Raw genomic sequence first — 16,533 nt, 5'->3', positions numbered from 1 at the left:
TGTATTTGTGAATTGTCCAGTGTTCTGCTTGTGATTTCTAGGTTCAAGCATTGTGTTTGAAAAAGTTGGTTGATATGATCTCAGTCTTAAATTAGTTAAGTCATGTTTTATGTTTAACATATGACCTCTCTTGGAGAATGTTCCATTTCTGCTTGAAAAGAACTAGGTGGAGGGCAGCCTGGGTGACTCAGCGGTTTAGCACCGCCTTCAGCCCAGGCTGTGATCCTGGAGACTTGGGATCAAGTCCCATGTCGGGCTCCTTGCATGGAGCCTGCTTCTCCCTCTGCCTGTGTCCCTGCCCCTCTCTCTCTCTCTCTCTCTCTCTCTCTCTGTGTCTCTCATGAATAAATAAATAAAATCCTAAAAAAAAAAAAGAAGGAACTAGGTGGAATGTTCTGTATATTTTGTATTTATGGCTATATGTTAATTTGAATATTTTAATTTGATAACTTCAAATGCATTGTAAAGCTCTGTTTTTACTCTTCTATCGCACATTTCATGTTTTTGATATTTATTTTATTATTTTTAAGATTTAAAAATCTTAAAGGAATTCCCTTTAACATTTCTTGTAAGGCCAGTCTGGTGGTGAATTCCTTTAACTTGTCTAAAAAAAGCTCTCTTTTAGTTCTGAAAGACAACTTGGCCAGAATGAGTATTGTTAATTGGTATTTTTTCACTCTCATTATTTTGTATATATCATACCACTTTCTTCTAGCCTACAATGTTTTTGCTGAAGTCTGCTTATAGTCTTATGGGGTTCCCTAGTACGAAACAAGTTTTCTTTCTTTTGCTGCTTTGAAGATTCTGTCCTTTAACATCTGATACTTTGTAAAATGTCTTGGTATGGGTTTTTGGGTTCATCTAATTTGGTTTACTTAGGCTTACTAGATCTGGATCCCTCTTTCTTTCTCCAGAGAAAAGAAAGGTAAATTTTCAGTTCTTCAAATAAATTTTCTGCCTCTTTCTCTCTCCTTCTTCTAGGACCCCTAAACTCAAATGTTCGTTTGTTTTTTGTGCATAACCCCACTAAGCTACCTTCTTTTTGTTTTATTCTTTTTACTTTTTTGCTGCTCTATTTGGATGATATCCACAGCTCTGTCTTCAAGTTTACTGATACTTCTTTATCTAGTCTGATGTTAAACTTCTCTGTTGAATAATGTAGTACATTTATTGTAGTCAAGCTGCTCTGCAACTTCTATTTAGTATCTTATGCTTTCTCCCTCTTGTTGAAATTCTCACTGTTTGACCAATCTCCGTTTCATTTAGATCTGTTTCTGAGATTTTGTCTTATTTTTTCATTTTGAACATATTTTTCTGTTTCATTTTCTATGACTGCTGGTTTCTTTGCCCTAGATAAAAGAGCCATATTTTTGCAGTTTTTGTAGGTGTGGTTTCATGTAATAGATGAGCTTTTTTTTCAGTCCTGCTCTTGGTCTTGGTTGTCTCTCAAACCTTTGTGATTGTCTTAGCAGTCTATTCTATTCTTAGTGATTATCAAGAACTCAAGGTATGACAAGATTTGTCAGTGTCTGAAAGTGGGGACAGTCAGCTGCCAGATTCAGGCTGATTTGAACCAGACTTTCAGGCAGCAACTTTTAAAGTATGTGAATATGCCTCTTTCAGAGGAAGGACAAGGAACTGGGTGGGTGTTTCTATGTACTGAGTATTAATGATATGATAGCCAGGCAAGAAATGTTTGTTTACTACTTCCTTGGTCACCATAACAAATGCAATAGTAGTGAAAAAGTTTGAGATACTGTGATAATTACCAAAATGTGATACAGAGACACAAAATGTGCAAATACTGTTGGAAAAGATGGGACCATTAAACTTGTTCAACACGGGGTTGCCACAAATCTTTAGTAAAAAAATGTAATATTTGGGAAGCACAACAAAGCAAAGCACAGTTGGATGAGGTATACATACGATTGTTGCTTCACAGTTTTTTGTTTGTTTTTTGCACTTTGATTATATAGGCCCACTGTCTTCTGTCATCCAAAATTTCTTTTTTTTTAATTTAATATTTTATTTATTTGAGGGGGAGAGAGCACAAGCAGAGGGAGAATGAGAGGAAGAGGCAGACTCCCTGCTGAGCAGAGAACCTGATGCAGGACTTGATCCCAAGACCTAAGATCATGACCTGAGCCAAAGGCAGATGCTTCACTGACTTGAGCCCCCTAGGAACCCCTGATCCAAAATTTCTGAGAGGAGGTCTCCTATGTTATTGAGGAACCATTGTATGTGATGGTTTGCTTTTTTCTTGATGCTTTCAAGGTTTGTCTTTATGCGTGGCTTTTGAAAATTTGACTACATCTGGTGTGAGTCTCTTTGAGTTCATTCTGGAGTTTGTTGAATGTCTTGTATTTTCATATTAATGTCATTCATAAAATTTGGGAAGTTTTCAATCATTATTTCTTCTGTTGGTCTAACTCTTTCTGTCTTCTGGGGACTCCTATGTTGCGTATGTTGGTTCTTTTGTTGGTGTCCCATACAATCCTTTATTTATTTATTTTTTTTAAATTTTTATTTATTTATGATAGTCACACAGAGAGAGAGAGAGAGAGAGGCAGAGACACAGGCAGAGGGAGAAGCAGGCTCCATGCACCGGGAGCCCGACGTGGGACTCGATCCCGGGTCTCCAGGATCGCGCCCTGGGCCAAAGGCAGGCTATAAACCGCTGCACCACCCAGGGATCCCCAATCCTTTATACTTTGTTCCTCTCTTCAGTCTTTTTTCTTTCTGGACCTCAGCCTCAATAATGTCTGTTGTCTTATCTTCAGAATCACTGATTCCTCTGCCTGCTTACATGTGCCTTTGAATCACTCTAGTGAATTTTTCATTTTAGTTATTGTGCCTTTCGGCTCCAGAATTCCTTTTTGGTTTCTTTTTAGGATTTTAAAAATCTCTTTATTGAACTTTCCATTTGGTTCACACATCATTTTCTTAATTTTCTTCATATCCTCTATCTTTGAGTATTTTCAGGACTGTTGTCTTAAAGTCGTTGTATAATATATCTGCCATTAAGTCTTTCTCAGGGACAAATCTTGTTAAAGTTTTTTTTTTGAAGGTCATACTTTGTTTCTTTGGATGCCTTGTAATTTTGTTGTTGTTGAGCACTGGACATTTTAATCTAATAAGGTGGTGACTTTGGAAATCTGATTTCCCACCCCATCCCTATGGCTTGCTGTTTTAGTGGTTTTTGTTTGCTTGCTTGTTTAGCTTTGTTAATTTTTAGGCTGTGTGCTGAAGATAAGCCTGAGGTGCAAACTTAATTGTCTTCTTAGGTCTTTTCTGAGCCTTTCCTTGGGCATGTGTAGTCACTTTCAAGTTTTCCTTATATATTAGTCAATTTTGAATGTCTTAATCTTTAATGTGTGACTTAAATGGGGAAAAGCCAACAATAAGGGGGGGAGAAAACAGCAGTGGTTCTTTAACTCTCCTGGATCTCACCTTAGATGGAGTGGAGTAACAAAGGGAAAAGCAGCAGCATCAAGGCTATCTCTTTGTACCTTTCTGGTCAGAAGCGGCAATCAGCACAGATACCCAGTATTTGGTGGACAGAGTCTGTTTTTGCCTCTTGCTTTTCTAAAGCATGTGCACCCTGCTTCAGGAACATGTACACAGCTTTGCGCCTGTTGTTGGAGTGAGGGATACATAGCTACTACTGTGCTAAGAGCTGAAATTGCCCAAAAGTCACTGCAGTTAACTTCAAGCCTTCCCCTAGAAGTTGTAGGCCTTCAGCAGACTCCACAGGTTTACAAATTTGATCATACAGATTTTGTCAGTGTAATTATTGTTTAGGTGAGGTAGCGGATTCCTGGTGCTCCCTTCTCCACCAGCTTCCCAGAATCCTAGATCATTGATTTTTAAAATCAGGTCTTTTGTAGATCTCTTTTAACAGAGAAAATTTCCTTGTGGAACTCTTAATTTTGACCAAGAAAAATTATGCTAAGTTGAAATTAACAAATGATAAAACTGGGATGCCTGGGTGGCTCAGCGGTTGAGCGTCTGCCTTGAGCTCAGGGCATGATCCCAGGATCTGGGATCGAGTCCCACATCGGGCTCCCTGCGAGGAGCCTGCTTCTCCTTCTGCCTCTCTCTCCTGTCTCTCTGTGTCTCTCATGAATAAATAAAGTAAATCTTTAAAAAAATGATAAAACTACAAAGCCAATAATGCATGTAACTCCAAATCATTGAAACTCATGACATTAATTGAAGTGCAGTAATGATATTTTGCTCAGAGTAAATCACTGCTATGAGAATATGCAGTTTGTCTATTTTTGGTGTATGGTAAAATATATATAACATAAAACTTATTGTTCTAGCCTTTTTAAAGTATGCAATTCAGTTGCACTAATAAGTTCTTTCACATTGTCATGCATCCAACACCACTGTCCATCTCTAGAACTTTTTCATCATCCCAAAGTGAAACTCTGTATTTAAACAATAACTCCCCATTCTTTCCTTTCTCAGCCATATTCTTTTTTATGGATTCTATGTATCTATCTTTCAATGTGATACTTTAATTCTTTTATCAGTTTGCTCTGTCAGAAATACCTTGAAGTTTTTTTCATTTATAGTTTTCTGTGATACTTGGTATTTACTTGGCAGGAATTTATCATTTGTACATGAAGACTGCTTCTTGGTTTCATTTATTTTCTCAGCTTGAAGTAATTTTTTTAAAAGGATTTTATTTATTTAGAGAGCACACATGCAAGTGTAGGGAGGGGCAGAGGAAGAAGGAGAGAGAGAATCCTAAGCAGACTCCTTGCTTATTAGCAAGGAGCCTGATGTGGGGCTCAATCACCTGACCCTGAGATCTTGACCTGAGTGAAAATCAAGAGGCGGATGCTTAACTGAGCCACCCAGGCATCTCTTAAAGTAATTTTTATTTTTATTTTTATTTTTATTTTTATTTTTTTAAAGATTTTATTTATTCATGAGAGACACAGAGAGAGAGAGAGAAGCAGAGACACAGGCAGAGGGAGAAGCAGGCTCAATGCAGGGAGTCCGACGTGGGACTCGATCCTGGGACTCCAGGATCATGCCCTGGGCTGAAGGCAGGTGCTAAACTGCTGCCCCCAGTGCCACCGAGGCTGCCCCAGAGTACTCTTGATATACTTTATTTTACAGTTGTTTGTAATAGGTAGAAATATAGTGATATAATTAAGTTAGCTTTGTGTTAATTTGAGATTAAAGATTACACTGTTAATAGCTACTTTGGTTTTGAGAAAAATGAGATAGTTTTTGTGGGAAGAGAGTAAGAAAATGGAAATGGTTTAAGAAATTTGTAGTTATTAGGTAAAGTATTTGTTAGTGGTTTCTTCATTGGAGTAATTATTTACTCTATTTGCTTTTTAGAAAATCACTTCGAGAAATATATCCATCAGATTCTGAAGGATGGGCCTCTTCGAAAGATCTGCAAAGTCATCTTGAACATTTAGAATCAGAACTTCTTTTTCTAAGCACACTTACTGGTATCAATATAAGAAATTACTCTATGAAGACAGAGGACTTAACAAGCACTGAGAAGACAGAAAAGAGTAAGCATTAATTTTAATTTAGAAGTGATATTAAAGCTTACCTTATGCATAGGAAACTGGTTGTCATGACATTAAATCAGAATTCTGCAAGGTAAGGTTACCTGGGGGGCTCAGTCAGTGTCCGACTCTTTATTTTGCCCCAGGTGGTTATGATCTCAGGGTAGTGGGATTATTCCCTGTGTTGGGCCCTGTGCTCTGTGGGGAGTCTGCTTGGGATTCTCTCTCCCCCTCTCCCCCATGGGTTCTCTCTCTTAAAAATGAATATATCTTAAAAAATAAAATTCTTTAAGGTAACTATTTGTGTGGTTGTGGTAAACTTGTTTTGTCAAGTATCTTTTTAACATTATGGTGTGCATTATACTGTTCTAAAGCTGTCTGAGGAAGATACTAAGAAAGACACAGGCTTTGTCATTGTGTCTTAATAGTCAAGTAATAGAAATAATTACTGGAAATTGAAAGAAGAACAGCACCATTAATTTGTAAATCTTAGGAGTTCACCACTGATAATGAGAGCTGCCTCATCTATTGTGCTCTTAGTCTCATTGACTAAGTTTTATTGCCAAGGATCTGTGATGCACTAACTCATAAAGGGAAGCTAATTCAGCTGTGCATTGGAATTTGGGAGCTTTGGACAAGAGTATCATCTTTTAAAGAAGGTATCACTTTTCGGGGGGCCTGGGTGACTCAGTTGTTTAAGCATCTGCTTCCGACCTCAGGTTATGATCCTGGGGTCCTGGGATTGAGCCCCATATCAGGCTCCCTGCCCAGCGAGAAGTCTGCTTCTCCATCTCCCTCAGCCTCCGTCCTCCTACCCTGGCTTGTACTCTCTCTCTTTCTAATAAATAAAATGTTAAGAGAAAAAAATAAAGGAGTCACTTTTGGAATTGCTTCCTGATTTTTCCACTGATATAACCCCCATGACAGGGATCATGAGTTGATCCTCCAAGGGTCTTGGGTAGCTCATCTCAGTGGAAGTCTGAAATATATACAGAAATGGGTGACAGAATTTAGGCACTTGAGATACTTGAAAGGAAGAGATGGAATACAGAGAGGATGGGAGAGTGAGGTTAGGCCAGGTATAAGTTTATTAGTGTAGAAATCTTAGTTTTCCCACTTTGAGTCTTCCTGAGTTGACCCTCATCTGCAGAGGTACTTCGTGCTGCCTGTTCAGAATGCTTTTGAATGTACTTAATACTGAGCTTCCCCCATTGCTAACTTAGGTTTTAATTTTCATAAGTCTGCTAGCTTAGTTCTTTTCTGTGTGATATCTAGCTCCTCCATTTGATTTTCAGCTTCCGAACTTAACTTACTCTCCTTTTTCTTCTTTATCCTTGCAGAGTTGTGCTCTTCTAAGAATGCCTTTGTTAGCAAAATTAGATGATTTAAAGTCAGACTAGTGGTTATCTCTTGGGGGGTGGGTAGTATATAACCTGGCCAAGGGGATGAGGCAATTTTATGGTGTATTTTTAAATTTCTGTATCTTTTATCTCGGTCGTGGTTACATAGGAAACATCTCAAAAAGTATGGAGTTGTATGCTCAGGAATAGGGCATCTTACGCATTGAAGTATAAATTTTGAAAGGTAAAAGATAAATAGGTGGATTCCATTTAGTGTTTTTAAGTAGAATCAGAGAGTGTTGGAAAAAACCCAATCCAACAGTTATGATTCAAACTTGTGTAGGATTATAGTAGCTTGCTTGCTTCCTTCCTTTGAGAGCTCAAGTGGGGAGAGGGGCAAAGGAAGAGAGAGAATCTTTTTTTTTTTTTTTTTTTTGGAGAGGGGAGAGAGAATCTTAAGCAGGCTCCATGCTCAGACGTGGGGCTTGATCTCCCGACCCTAAGATCATGACCTGAGCTGAAATCAGGAGTTGGAAACTCAACTGACTGAGCCACCGAGATACCCCTATACTAGCATGTTTTACTATAATCTTTAGTATAGGGCAGCCCAGTTGGCTCAGCGGTTTAGTGCCGCCTTCAGTCCAGGGCCTGATCCTGGAGACCTGGGATCGAGTCCCACGTCGGGCTCCCTGCATGGAGCCTGCTTCTCCCTCTGCCTGTGTCTCTGCCTCTCTCTCTCTCTCTCTCTCTCTCTCTCTGTGTCTCTTATGAATTAATAAATAAAAAATCTTAAAAAAATCTTTAGTATAATTGAGAAGTTAGATTAAAAGTAACAAGTTAACTTTGCAGAAGTAAATCAGTTTGGTACATGTTTTCCAGGTATTTGCAATGTAAATACTAATATGCACTCTCATACATATACCCGTATGTATTATACATTTTCACACAAAATTAAATAATAGATATTTGAAGGAAACTTACTTGCAAATAAATTTTTTTTTTTCTGATCAATAGGTATAAAGAAAGTTCTGCAGAAACACAGATTATCAGGAAATTGCCACATGATTACATTTCAACTTGAATTTGAGATTCTGGAAATCCAGGTAAATGGAGTATATTGTGGTAACAGAGGTTCTGCTGCTGTGATTAGGCAGTTCCCACACCCCAGCCTTAAGCAGTGGCTGAGCTGAGGAGAAGTTCATGGTTCAGGACCTTCTTGTACACTTGTGCAAAGTGATACCATTTTAACAGTATAACTGCTCTGGCAATTGCATATGAAAGAGTCTTGTTGATGTTCTATGTGTTTTATTGGAAGGCAGATAGCAAGTTTCTCCTACTCTCTCAGAGCAAGTCCCGATGTCATGGCAATAGTCCTGGATGCCCTCCGTGGTTTATGCCAGCTATCTATTATTTATTAGTTATCTGCTGGTGCTTAGCAAATTTCCCCAAAATTTAATAGCTTAAAACAACAAAATGTTTATCTCACTCATTTTTCTGTGGAGCAGGTGTTTGGGAGCAGCTGAGTTGGGAGTTCCTGTTCAGAGCCTCTCATTTGGAACCACAATCACCTGAAGACTCTTTGGGGCTGTGGCTTAGATTCCAAATTAGTTTGTGGTTATTCTAAGTTATACAGGACTGCTAAGACACAACACAGGAACAAGATACTTGTCTGAGAACATCTGTACTGGCTAAGACTTTGCATAAAATCAGAAAGCAGACAGAATGATAATGTGCAGCGTATGTCCAGAGTTGGGCAGAACAGGGTCAGAAACCTTCAAAATATGGCTCTAAGAATTGTGAGATCCAGACATGATTTCAAGAATTGACTTGGCCCAGGCACAAACTTTGATAGCAGAAAACAGTTCAACCAGTTGGTTTTGTAAACTAGGCCTACTTGGAGTATGTGTAAAAGACACACAGGGACAGACAGGCAGGCTCTCTTGGCCTCAACTTACTGGATAACCAAAGCAGATGTAGACCAGTTGGCATAACCCAAGTCCTACAGACAAGATGCTTGCTTACATTCATAGTCATGTGCTAGAATTCCTGATCCTTGTCCTCAGCCACAAAAACAGCCCTAAATTTTAAGGTGTCAGCCCCCTCAACTGGCCAAGAGTGCTTACTTTCAGTTATCTGGGCTGTCCCTATCCCTGGTTGCCACCTCTGGCCCTGGCAGACTGAGAAGGGGCTGAGGGATGTCTAGGCCCCTCATCTGATGACGGAGCTCCCAACTTGCTCCCACCTCAGCAGTGTTCTCCCTTTAACACTGCTGAAGTGACTAAGAACATTCATAGTGTACCATTGCCAAAGCTGGTTGAGCAGGATATGACACAGGGCATGGGAGGTAAACATTTCCAGGTTGTCACCAGGCCTTAGGACTATGTCGGGTCACCAAGGTGAAATTACTATTCTGCATTACCTCAAAGATCATCTGTCAAAGACTGAAATAGAATGTGGATGCAAATGGATTGATCTCATTTGGGATAGAGTCTGTGCCAGGACCCCCATGCTTCTCTTTTGGGTTCCCCAGGAACTCCTGGATGTTGTCCCATTGCAAAGGGTTGCGTAGTTATACCAGCTGAATTTTTTCTCTGTGGTGCTAATGAGATCTTAAAGTCAGAATGGTGATATACCACATACTCCCCTGCATTCTAGCCTCCATTAATGACTTGGGCCTACAGTCCATGTCAGGTTGGTGGAATCATAGGCCCAAGGTCCATCTCCATGTCTGAGAAATCTGTACTGACAGTGTAGACATTGCCCGGGAGACTTCTCAGGAGCATCCTAGTAGCCTTGGGGTCCTGTGGACTATATTTGCTATTGGTGTTTATCTTTTACAGTTGTTCCATGGGTTATCTGGAGAGTAGCTAGACTGTTAGCAAAACTAGGCTCATCCTTGGGAAGCTTGTCCATAAGTCCAGCTGAAAAGAGGTTAGTCCTCTGAAATTGAGGTGAACCAGCTGCTCAGTAGAGCTATACATTCCAGAATGGATTATCCCCAAAGATTGACTAGCCTGTTCATTAGTGAGGCTATGGTCTAAGAGATAAAATAGACTGCAGTTTTTAAACTTCATTTTGTTTAAGTTGCATATTTTGCTTACCTTAAGCCTCTGAAGGAAAATATCCGTGGTAGTTTGGTCCCATTATGAGTCAGCTCAAGGATGACATCACAATTTGGGGATATATTTTGTACTACGATGTGCTGCATTGGCATTCTCATCATGAATTGGCACTGGGCAACTTCTATAGTGATCTGGCTTGCCGGTCCTGTGTGGCTACGTGAAGCAATACACACAAGACGGGAGCCTTGTGGGCTTTGCTGCAGTGACCATGTTCCCTGCCTTCTACCGGGCAATGGTGGCACCACTCCATACCTAATGTCGTTATTAATAGTATATTGAGCTTAATATTATGATCTCCTACCACCAAAGCATGATTGAAAATTTTGTGACAATTTAGTAATGGCTTAAAGGTATACTACCATTTCACATGCTAAATAAGAATTAGTTGAGTTGCATACAACAGAAAACTTAAAGGTAGATCAAAGTATTAGAAGTACTAGAGGTTTCTCTGTTGCTTACACAAAATTATAAGCTAAGTTTTCAAGACCTGGTATGGTGACTTTATGAGTTTCAGGCTCTGCCATTACCCATGTGGCTTCCAAATCATGGTGTGATGATCACTTCAGGTGTTGGGGAGGGGGTAGGGCAAACAAGGGCTTATCTTTTCTGTTGAAGGATACTTTCTAGAAGTTGCAACATCCATCATTTCACCTGCATTCTATTGGCCAATAATGTATCAAGGGAGCCTGAAAATTCAGGTTGCATTATACATGGCCTTGAGAACAGTGAAAAATTGGTGCAAGAAAGAAGTATAAGTATTGGGAACTATCAGTAGTTTCTGTCCAATGTGCTTTGGGGTATGCAGGGAAAAAAAAATCTACAAGAGGAACAGTTGATATTCTTTGATAGACAAAGAGTACAGGAACTGGTAAATCTCTAAAATACTGGTAAGTTGTTATTCACATTTCAAAATAATAGGAATCTTTGAACTGCTCAGTTTTACTGAATTTGCTGCAGACTTTCCCTGGCTATATGTTAAAAATACTTGGTGTCTCTCTTTCCAATTTTATGATTTTTCTTGAGAAACAGATTGCTAAGTAAGATGTTGCAAATAGGGCAGCCCGGGTGGCTCAGTGGTTTAGTGCCACTTTCAGCCCAGGGCCTGATCCTGGAGACCTGGGATCGAGTCCCACATCAGGCTCCCTGCATGGAGCCTCCTTCTCCCTCTGCCTTGTGTCTCTGCCTCTCTCTCTCTCCCCCTGTGTCCCGCATGAATAAATAAATGAAATCTTAAAAAAAAAAAAAAAAAAAGAAAAAGAAAAAGAAAAAGATGTTACAAATAAACAACTCTCGAGTAAGGAAGGTTTTAGGATTAAGTCACATGTGGGACTCCTGGGCTTTTCTGGAGAAGTAGGAATCAAGGGACTATCTATATTTCTTTGTCGCTTGGAATTCAAATGTAATGAGCTGATGAGAATTTTTAAAAACTTAGTACGTAAAGGCAAATCCTCACATATTCTAGGCTTACTTGTGTAAATATGCCTTTAGAGTAGTAGAGTTTCTAGGTCATAGGAGATGTACATGTAAATCCTGGTATTACCAAAATGCCTTCTAAAATGGTTTTACCGTTTTACACATTGGGCAGATTTTTATAGTTGAGACTAATAGGGAAAAAAGTGAAGATACAATCTTCTGTGATCCTAAACATTTTTTTAAAACAGAATTTCCACTAGAGGGAGATGTTTAACCACTAGAAAATTTTATCATTTAGGTTAGTTTTTAATTATCCTGCTTAGAAAATATTGTTTAAATAAAATCACAGTAATACAATGTGAGAACCATAAGTGACCTTATAGACTATTAACCCCAAACCCCTTAGTTTATAGGGAAATACATCAAGGGAGCTTGAATGATTATCCATCTTGTCGCAGCTGTTATTATCAGAGGTCACTGGAATATACAATTCCATTCTCTGGATATACTGTCTGGTGTGAGAACATCAGAATTAACATGTGTCAGTGTTTAAATTCCATGCAGTATAATAAATTAGTTCAATGTCAGTTTGTAGGGAAAATGGCTAAGAATGTTTTTATAACTACTCTTCCTGAAACCCAGTAAAACAGAATGATTCCAAAGTAGAGAATTTTTTTTTTAAGATTTTATTTATTCATGAGAGACACATACACACACACACACACACAGAGAGAGAGAGAGAGAGAGAGAGAGAGAGAGGCGCGAGACATAGGCAGAGGGAGAAAGCAGGCTCCATGCAGGAAGCCTGATGTGGGACTTGACTTGGGTCTCCAGGATCAGGCTGTGGGCTGAAGGCGGCACTATACTGCTGAGCCACCCAGGCTGCCTGAGAAATTTTTAATTAATATCTGGTCTTGGCACATCCTCAACTACCAGAACTATTAAAAATAGAGATTCTTGCGTGGCTCAGTTGTTTGAGCATCCAGCTCTTCATTTGAGCTCAGATCATGATCTCATAGTTCTGGGATTGGGCCCTGCATTAGGTTCCATGCTCAGCATTGAGTCTACTAGTCCCTCTCCCTCTGCTGTTGCCCACTGCAAGCTCTCTCTCTCTCCCTCTCAAAAAAAAAAAATCATAAATAAATAAAATAGGCTCCTTGAATACTGATAAAAATTTGAGAGACAATCAAGAGCTAGGGCAATATTGAACGATAAGTTTCATTTTCTGTGTAAGGCCAACCATACAAGACTGGGAGAAGCAGTTGTTTCATGTGATGCATAGAAACCAATGTAGAAAGTCAAGGAAAGGGGAACCTGGGTGGCTCAGTCAATTAAGCATCTGCCTTCAGCTCAGGTCTAGGTCTCAGGGCCTTGGGATTGAGCCCCATGTCGGGCTCCCTGCTCAGTGGGGAGTGTGCTTCTGTCTCCCTCTGCCCCTCCCCACTGCTCATTCTTTCTCTCTTTCTCAGATTAAAAAAAAAAAAAATGAAGAAACAAAGGAATTATATTCCAAACTAAGAAAAAGATAAAACTTTAGAAAAAACCTTGATCAAATGGAGATAATAATTTACAGAAAGGAGATTAAAGTAACAATCAGAATGATGCTCACTGCACTTGGGAGAAGAATGGGTGAACACAGTGAGAACTTCAAAGAGGGGAGAAAAAAAGCATTCAAAACAGAAATGACAATTGAATATAATAACTGCATTGAAAAATACAGTAGAGGGGTTCAACATCAGACTAAATTAAATAGATGAAAGGATCAGTGAACTTGAATACAGGGCAGAGGAACAGACCCAATCAGAGAAGCAAAAAGAAATAAGAAATAAAGGAAAGATAGCTTAAGGGTCTTATGGGACAAGATCAAGTGAACTGACATTGGCATTATAGGAATCTCAGAAGAAAGAAAAAGGGGCAGAAAATTTATGTGAAGAAATAATCAGCGGAAACTTCTCTAACTTTGAGAGAGAAACAGACCTCCAGACCCAGGAATCCCAAAAAGTTCCAAAGAAGATGAACTTAAAAAAGACCAAGGCACATTATTATTAAAATGTCAAAAGTTAAAAAAGGAGGGCATCTTAAAGCAACAAGAGAAAAGCAGTTTGTTAATAACAAGGAAACCCCCTCATTAGACTTTTAGCAGATTTTTCAGTGGAAATGTTTCAGGCCAGGAGGGAGTATCACAGTTTATTCAAAGTTCTGAAAAAGAAAAATTCCCAATCAGGAATACTTTCCCTTACAAAGTCATTCAGATTGAAGGAGAGAGAAAAGTTTTCCTGATAGACAAAACCTAGAGTTGACCACTGACCTTAATAAGAAATGTTAAAGGGACTACTTCATTAAGCTGAAAAGAAAGGGTCCTTATTAGTGCATGGAAACATGAAAGTATGAATCTCCTGGTAAAGGCAAATCTATAGTAAAAGTAGTGAGTTAATCACTTAACATATCTAGTGTGAAAGTTAAAAAAAAAAAAAGATGGAAATACATAATTAGTTAAGGGATACTCATGATAAAAAGATGTAAACTTATTTGGATAAGTAAAAATGTAGAGCTTTATTATGTGTTCAAACTTAAGTTGTTATCAACTTAGACTTATAAATACAAGTTATATGTAAGTAACCACAAACCATTAACCTGTAGTAGATATCCAAAAGATAATGGGAAAATGATCTAAGTGTGCCACTAAAGAAAGTCAAACCACAAGATAAGAGAGAAAGAGAAGAAGAAAGGAACTGAGAAACTGTAAAACAGCCAGAAAATAACAAAATGACGGTAAGTACTTACCTATTAATTACTTTAAATGTAGAGTGACTAAATTCTCTAATCAAAAAATGTAGAGTGGCTATATGAATTAAAAAAAAACAAGACCCATCTATACATTGCCTACAAGAGACTCACTTCAGTCCTAAGGGCAAACATACACTGAAAGTAAAGGGATAGATGGAAAAAGATATTCATGTATATGGAAACCAAAAGAAAGTTGGGATAGCTATACTTACATCAGACAAAATAGCTTTAAGATTCATAAGAAACAAAGAAGAGTGTTATATAACAACAAAGGGGTTAATAAACATGAGGATAAAACATTTGTAAATATTTGTGTACCCAAAATAGGAGCACCTAAATATATGGCAAATATTAACAGACCTAATGTGAGAAATGGACGGCAGTACAGTAATAGTAGCGGACCTTAATACCCCCCTTACATCAATGGGTAGATCATCTAGATAGAAAATCAGTAGGGAAACCTGGGCTTTAAATGACAGGTTAGACCAGATGGACTTAACATACACATACAGAACATTCCATTCACAAACAACAGAATACATTCTTCTCAAGTGCACATGGAACGTTCTCCAGGATAGATTAAATGTTCTGTCACAAAACAAGTCTCGACAGTTTAAGATGATTAGCAAGTATCTTTTCTGACCACAGTTGCAAGAACAAAACTGGAAACTTCACAAATGTGTGGAGATTAAACAGCATGCTATGAAAAAATTTATAGGTTAACTAAGTAAATGAGAAATAATAAAATACCTTGAGACAAGGGGAAATAAAAGTACAACATAGCAAAGTTATAGGATACAGCTAAAGAAATTCTAAGAGGGAAGTTCATAGCTATGAATTTATACTTCAAGAACAAAAATTTTTAGACAACCTACCTTAATACCTCAGTGGCCTAGAAAATAAGAACAAATGGAGCCCAAGTTGGAAGGAAATAATAAAGCTTAAAGCAGAAATAAATGAGTCTAAAAAGGCAGTAGAAAGGACAAATGAAACTAAGAGCAAGTTCTTTGAAAGATAAACAAAAATACGCAAACCTTTGGTTAGACTCACCAAGTAAAAAGAGAACTCCATCAGAAGTGAAAGAGATGTTAAAGCTGAAACCACAAAAATAGAAAGGAAAATATGAAAATAATACAATGATATGCCAACAAATTGAACAATCTAAAAGAAATGGATCAATTCCCAGAAACCTATAACCCCCAAGACTGAGTTAAGAAGCAATAATCTGAAGAGACTGATTACTGGTAAGATTAAATCAGGAATTGAAAACCTTCCAACAAACAAAAGTTCAAGACCAGAAAGGTTTACTGGTGATTTCTACTAAATATTCAAAGAAAAATTAATATCAAACTTTCTCTAATAAAAGAAAAAAGAGGGAAGGCTCATGAATTCATTTTAGGAGCCCTGCATTACCCTGATACCAAAATCAGACAAGGCCCACAAGAAAATAAAATTACATGCCAATATCTGCAATGAACCTAAATGCAGAAACCCTCAACAAAATATTAACAAACTGAATTCAACAGTATGTTAAAAGGATCATACATCTTGGTTAAGTGGGGTTAATTCCAAGGTGCAAAAATGATTTAATAATTGCAGTAATCAATGTGATATATCACATGAACAAAATGAAGAATAGAAATCACATGATCATCTCAATAGAGACAGAAAAGACATTTTACAAAAATCAAACATCCCTTTTTTATGTAAACTCCCAGGAAATTAGGTATAGAGGGAACATACCACAACATAATAAAGGCATATATTAAAAACCCACATCATAGTCAGTAGTGAAGAGATGAAAGCTTTTCCTCTGAGGTCAGAAACAGGACAGGAATGCTTACCCACGCCACTTTTATTCAATATAGTATTGGAAATCCTAGCCAGAGCAGTTAGGGAAGAAACAGGAGTAAAAGGAATTCACATTGGAAAGGAAGAAGTAAAATTGTCACTATTTGAAGATGACATGGTACTCTCTCTATATATAAATCTCTAAAAAATCCAGCAAGAAATTATTAGAACTAATAAATGAATTCAGTAAAATTATAAGATACAAAATCAATATACAAAAATCTGTTTCTGTACACTAATAATAACCTATGAGGAAGAAAAATTAAAAAACAATTGCATCAAAAAGATTGAAACATCTAGAGATACACATAACCAAGGAGATCAAAGACCTGAAAACTATTAAGACACTGATGAGAGAAATTAAGAAGACACAAATAAGTGGGAAGATAGTCTGTGCTCATGGATTGGGAGAATTAATATTTTTTAAATGTCCATGGTACTGAAAGGAATCTATGAATTCAAGTCCGATCTCTGTCAAAA

The 16,533-nt window shown here is 38.0% G+C and overlaps 1 protein-coding gene across 4 annotated transcripts in view; it reads left to right on the top strand.

The window, feature by feature from the left end:
- CENPP (centromere protein P) overlaps positions 1–16,533 on the top strand; it is a 218,299-nt gene that overhangs the window by 9,817 nt on the left and 191,949 nt on the right. For 2 of the 4 annotated variants that reach the window (XM_072842606.1, XM_072842608.1), the window contains exons 2-3: positions 5,362–5,543; positions 7,895–7,983. In XM_072842606.1, the coding sequence (XP_072698707.1) occupies positions 5,362–5,543; positions 7,895–7,983 (271 nt within the window). Of the gene's footprint in view, positions 1–815; positions 926–5,361; positions 5,544–7,894; positions 7,984–16,533 lie in introns of those variants that run through there. The other 2 variants (XM_072842610.1, XM_072842615.1) reach the window with 2 other exon arrangements.

Source organism: Canis lupus, chromosome 1, assembly GCF_048164855.1.
Source record: "Canis lupus baileyi chromosome 1, mCanLup2.hap1, whole genome shotgun sequence".
Lineage (NCBI taxonomy): Eukaryota > Metazoa > Chordata > Mammalia > Carnivora > Canidae > Canis > Canis lupus.
The sequence above is the reverse complement of the archived record's forward strand: the minus strand, read 5'-3'. Positions and strand labels throughout refer to the sequence as shown.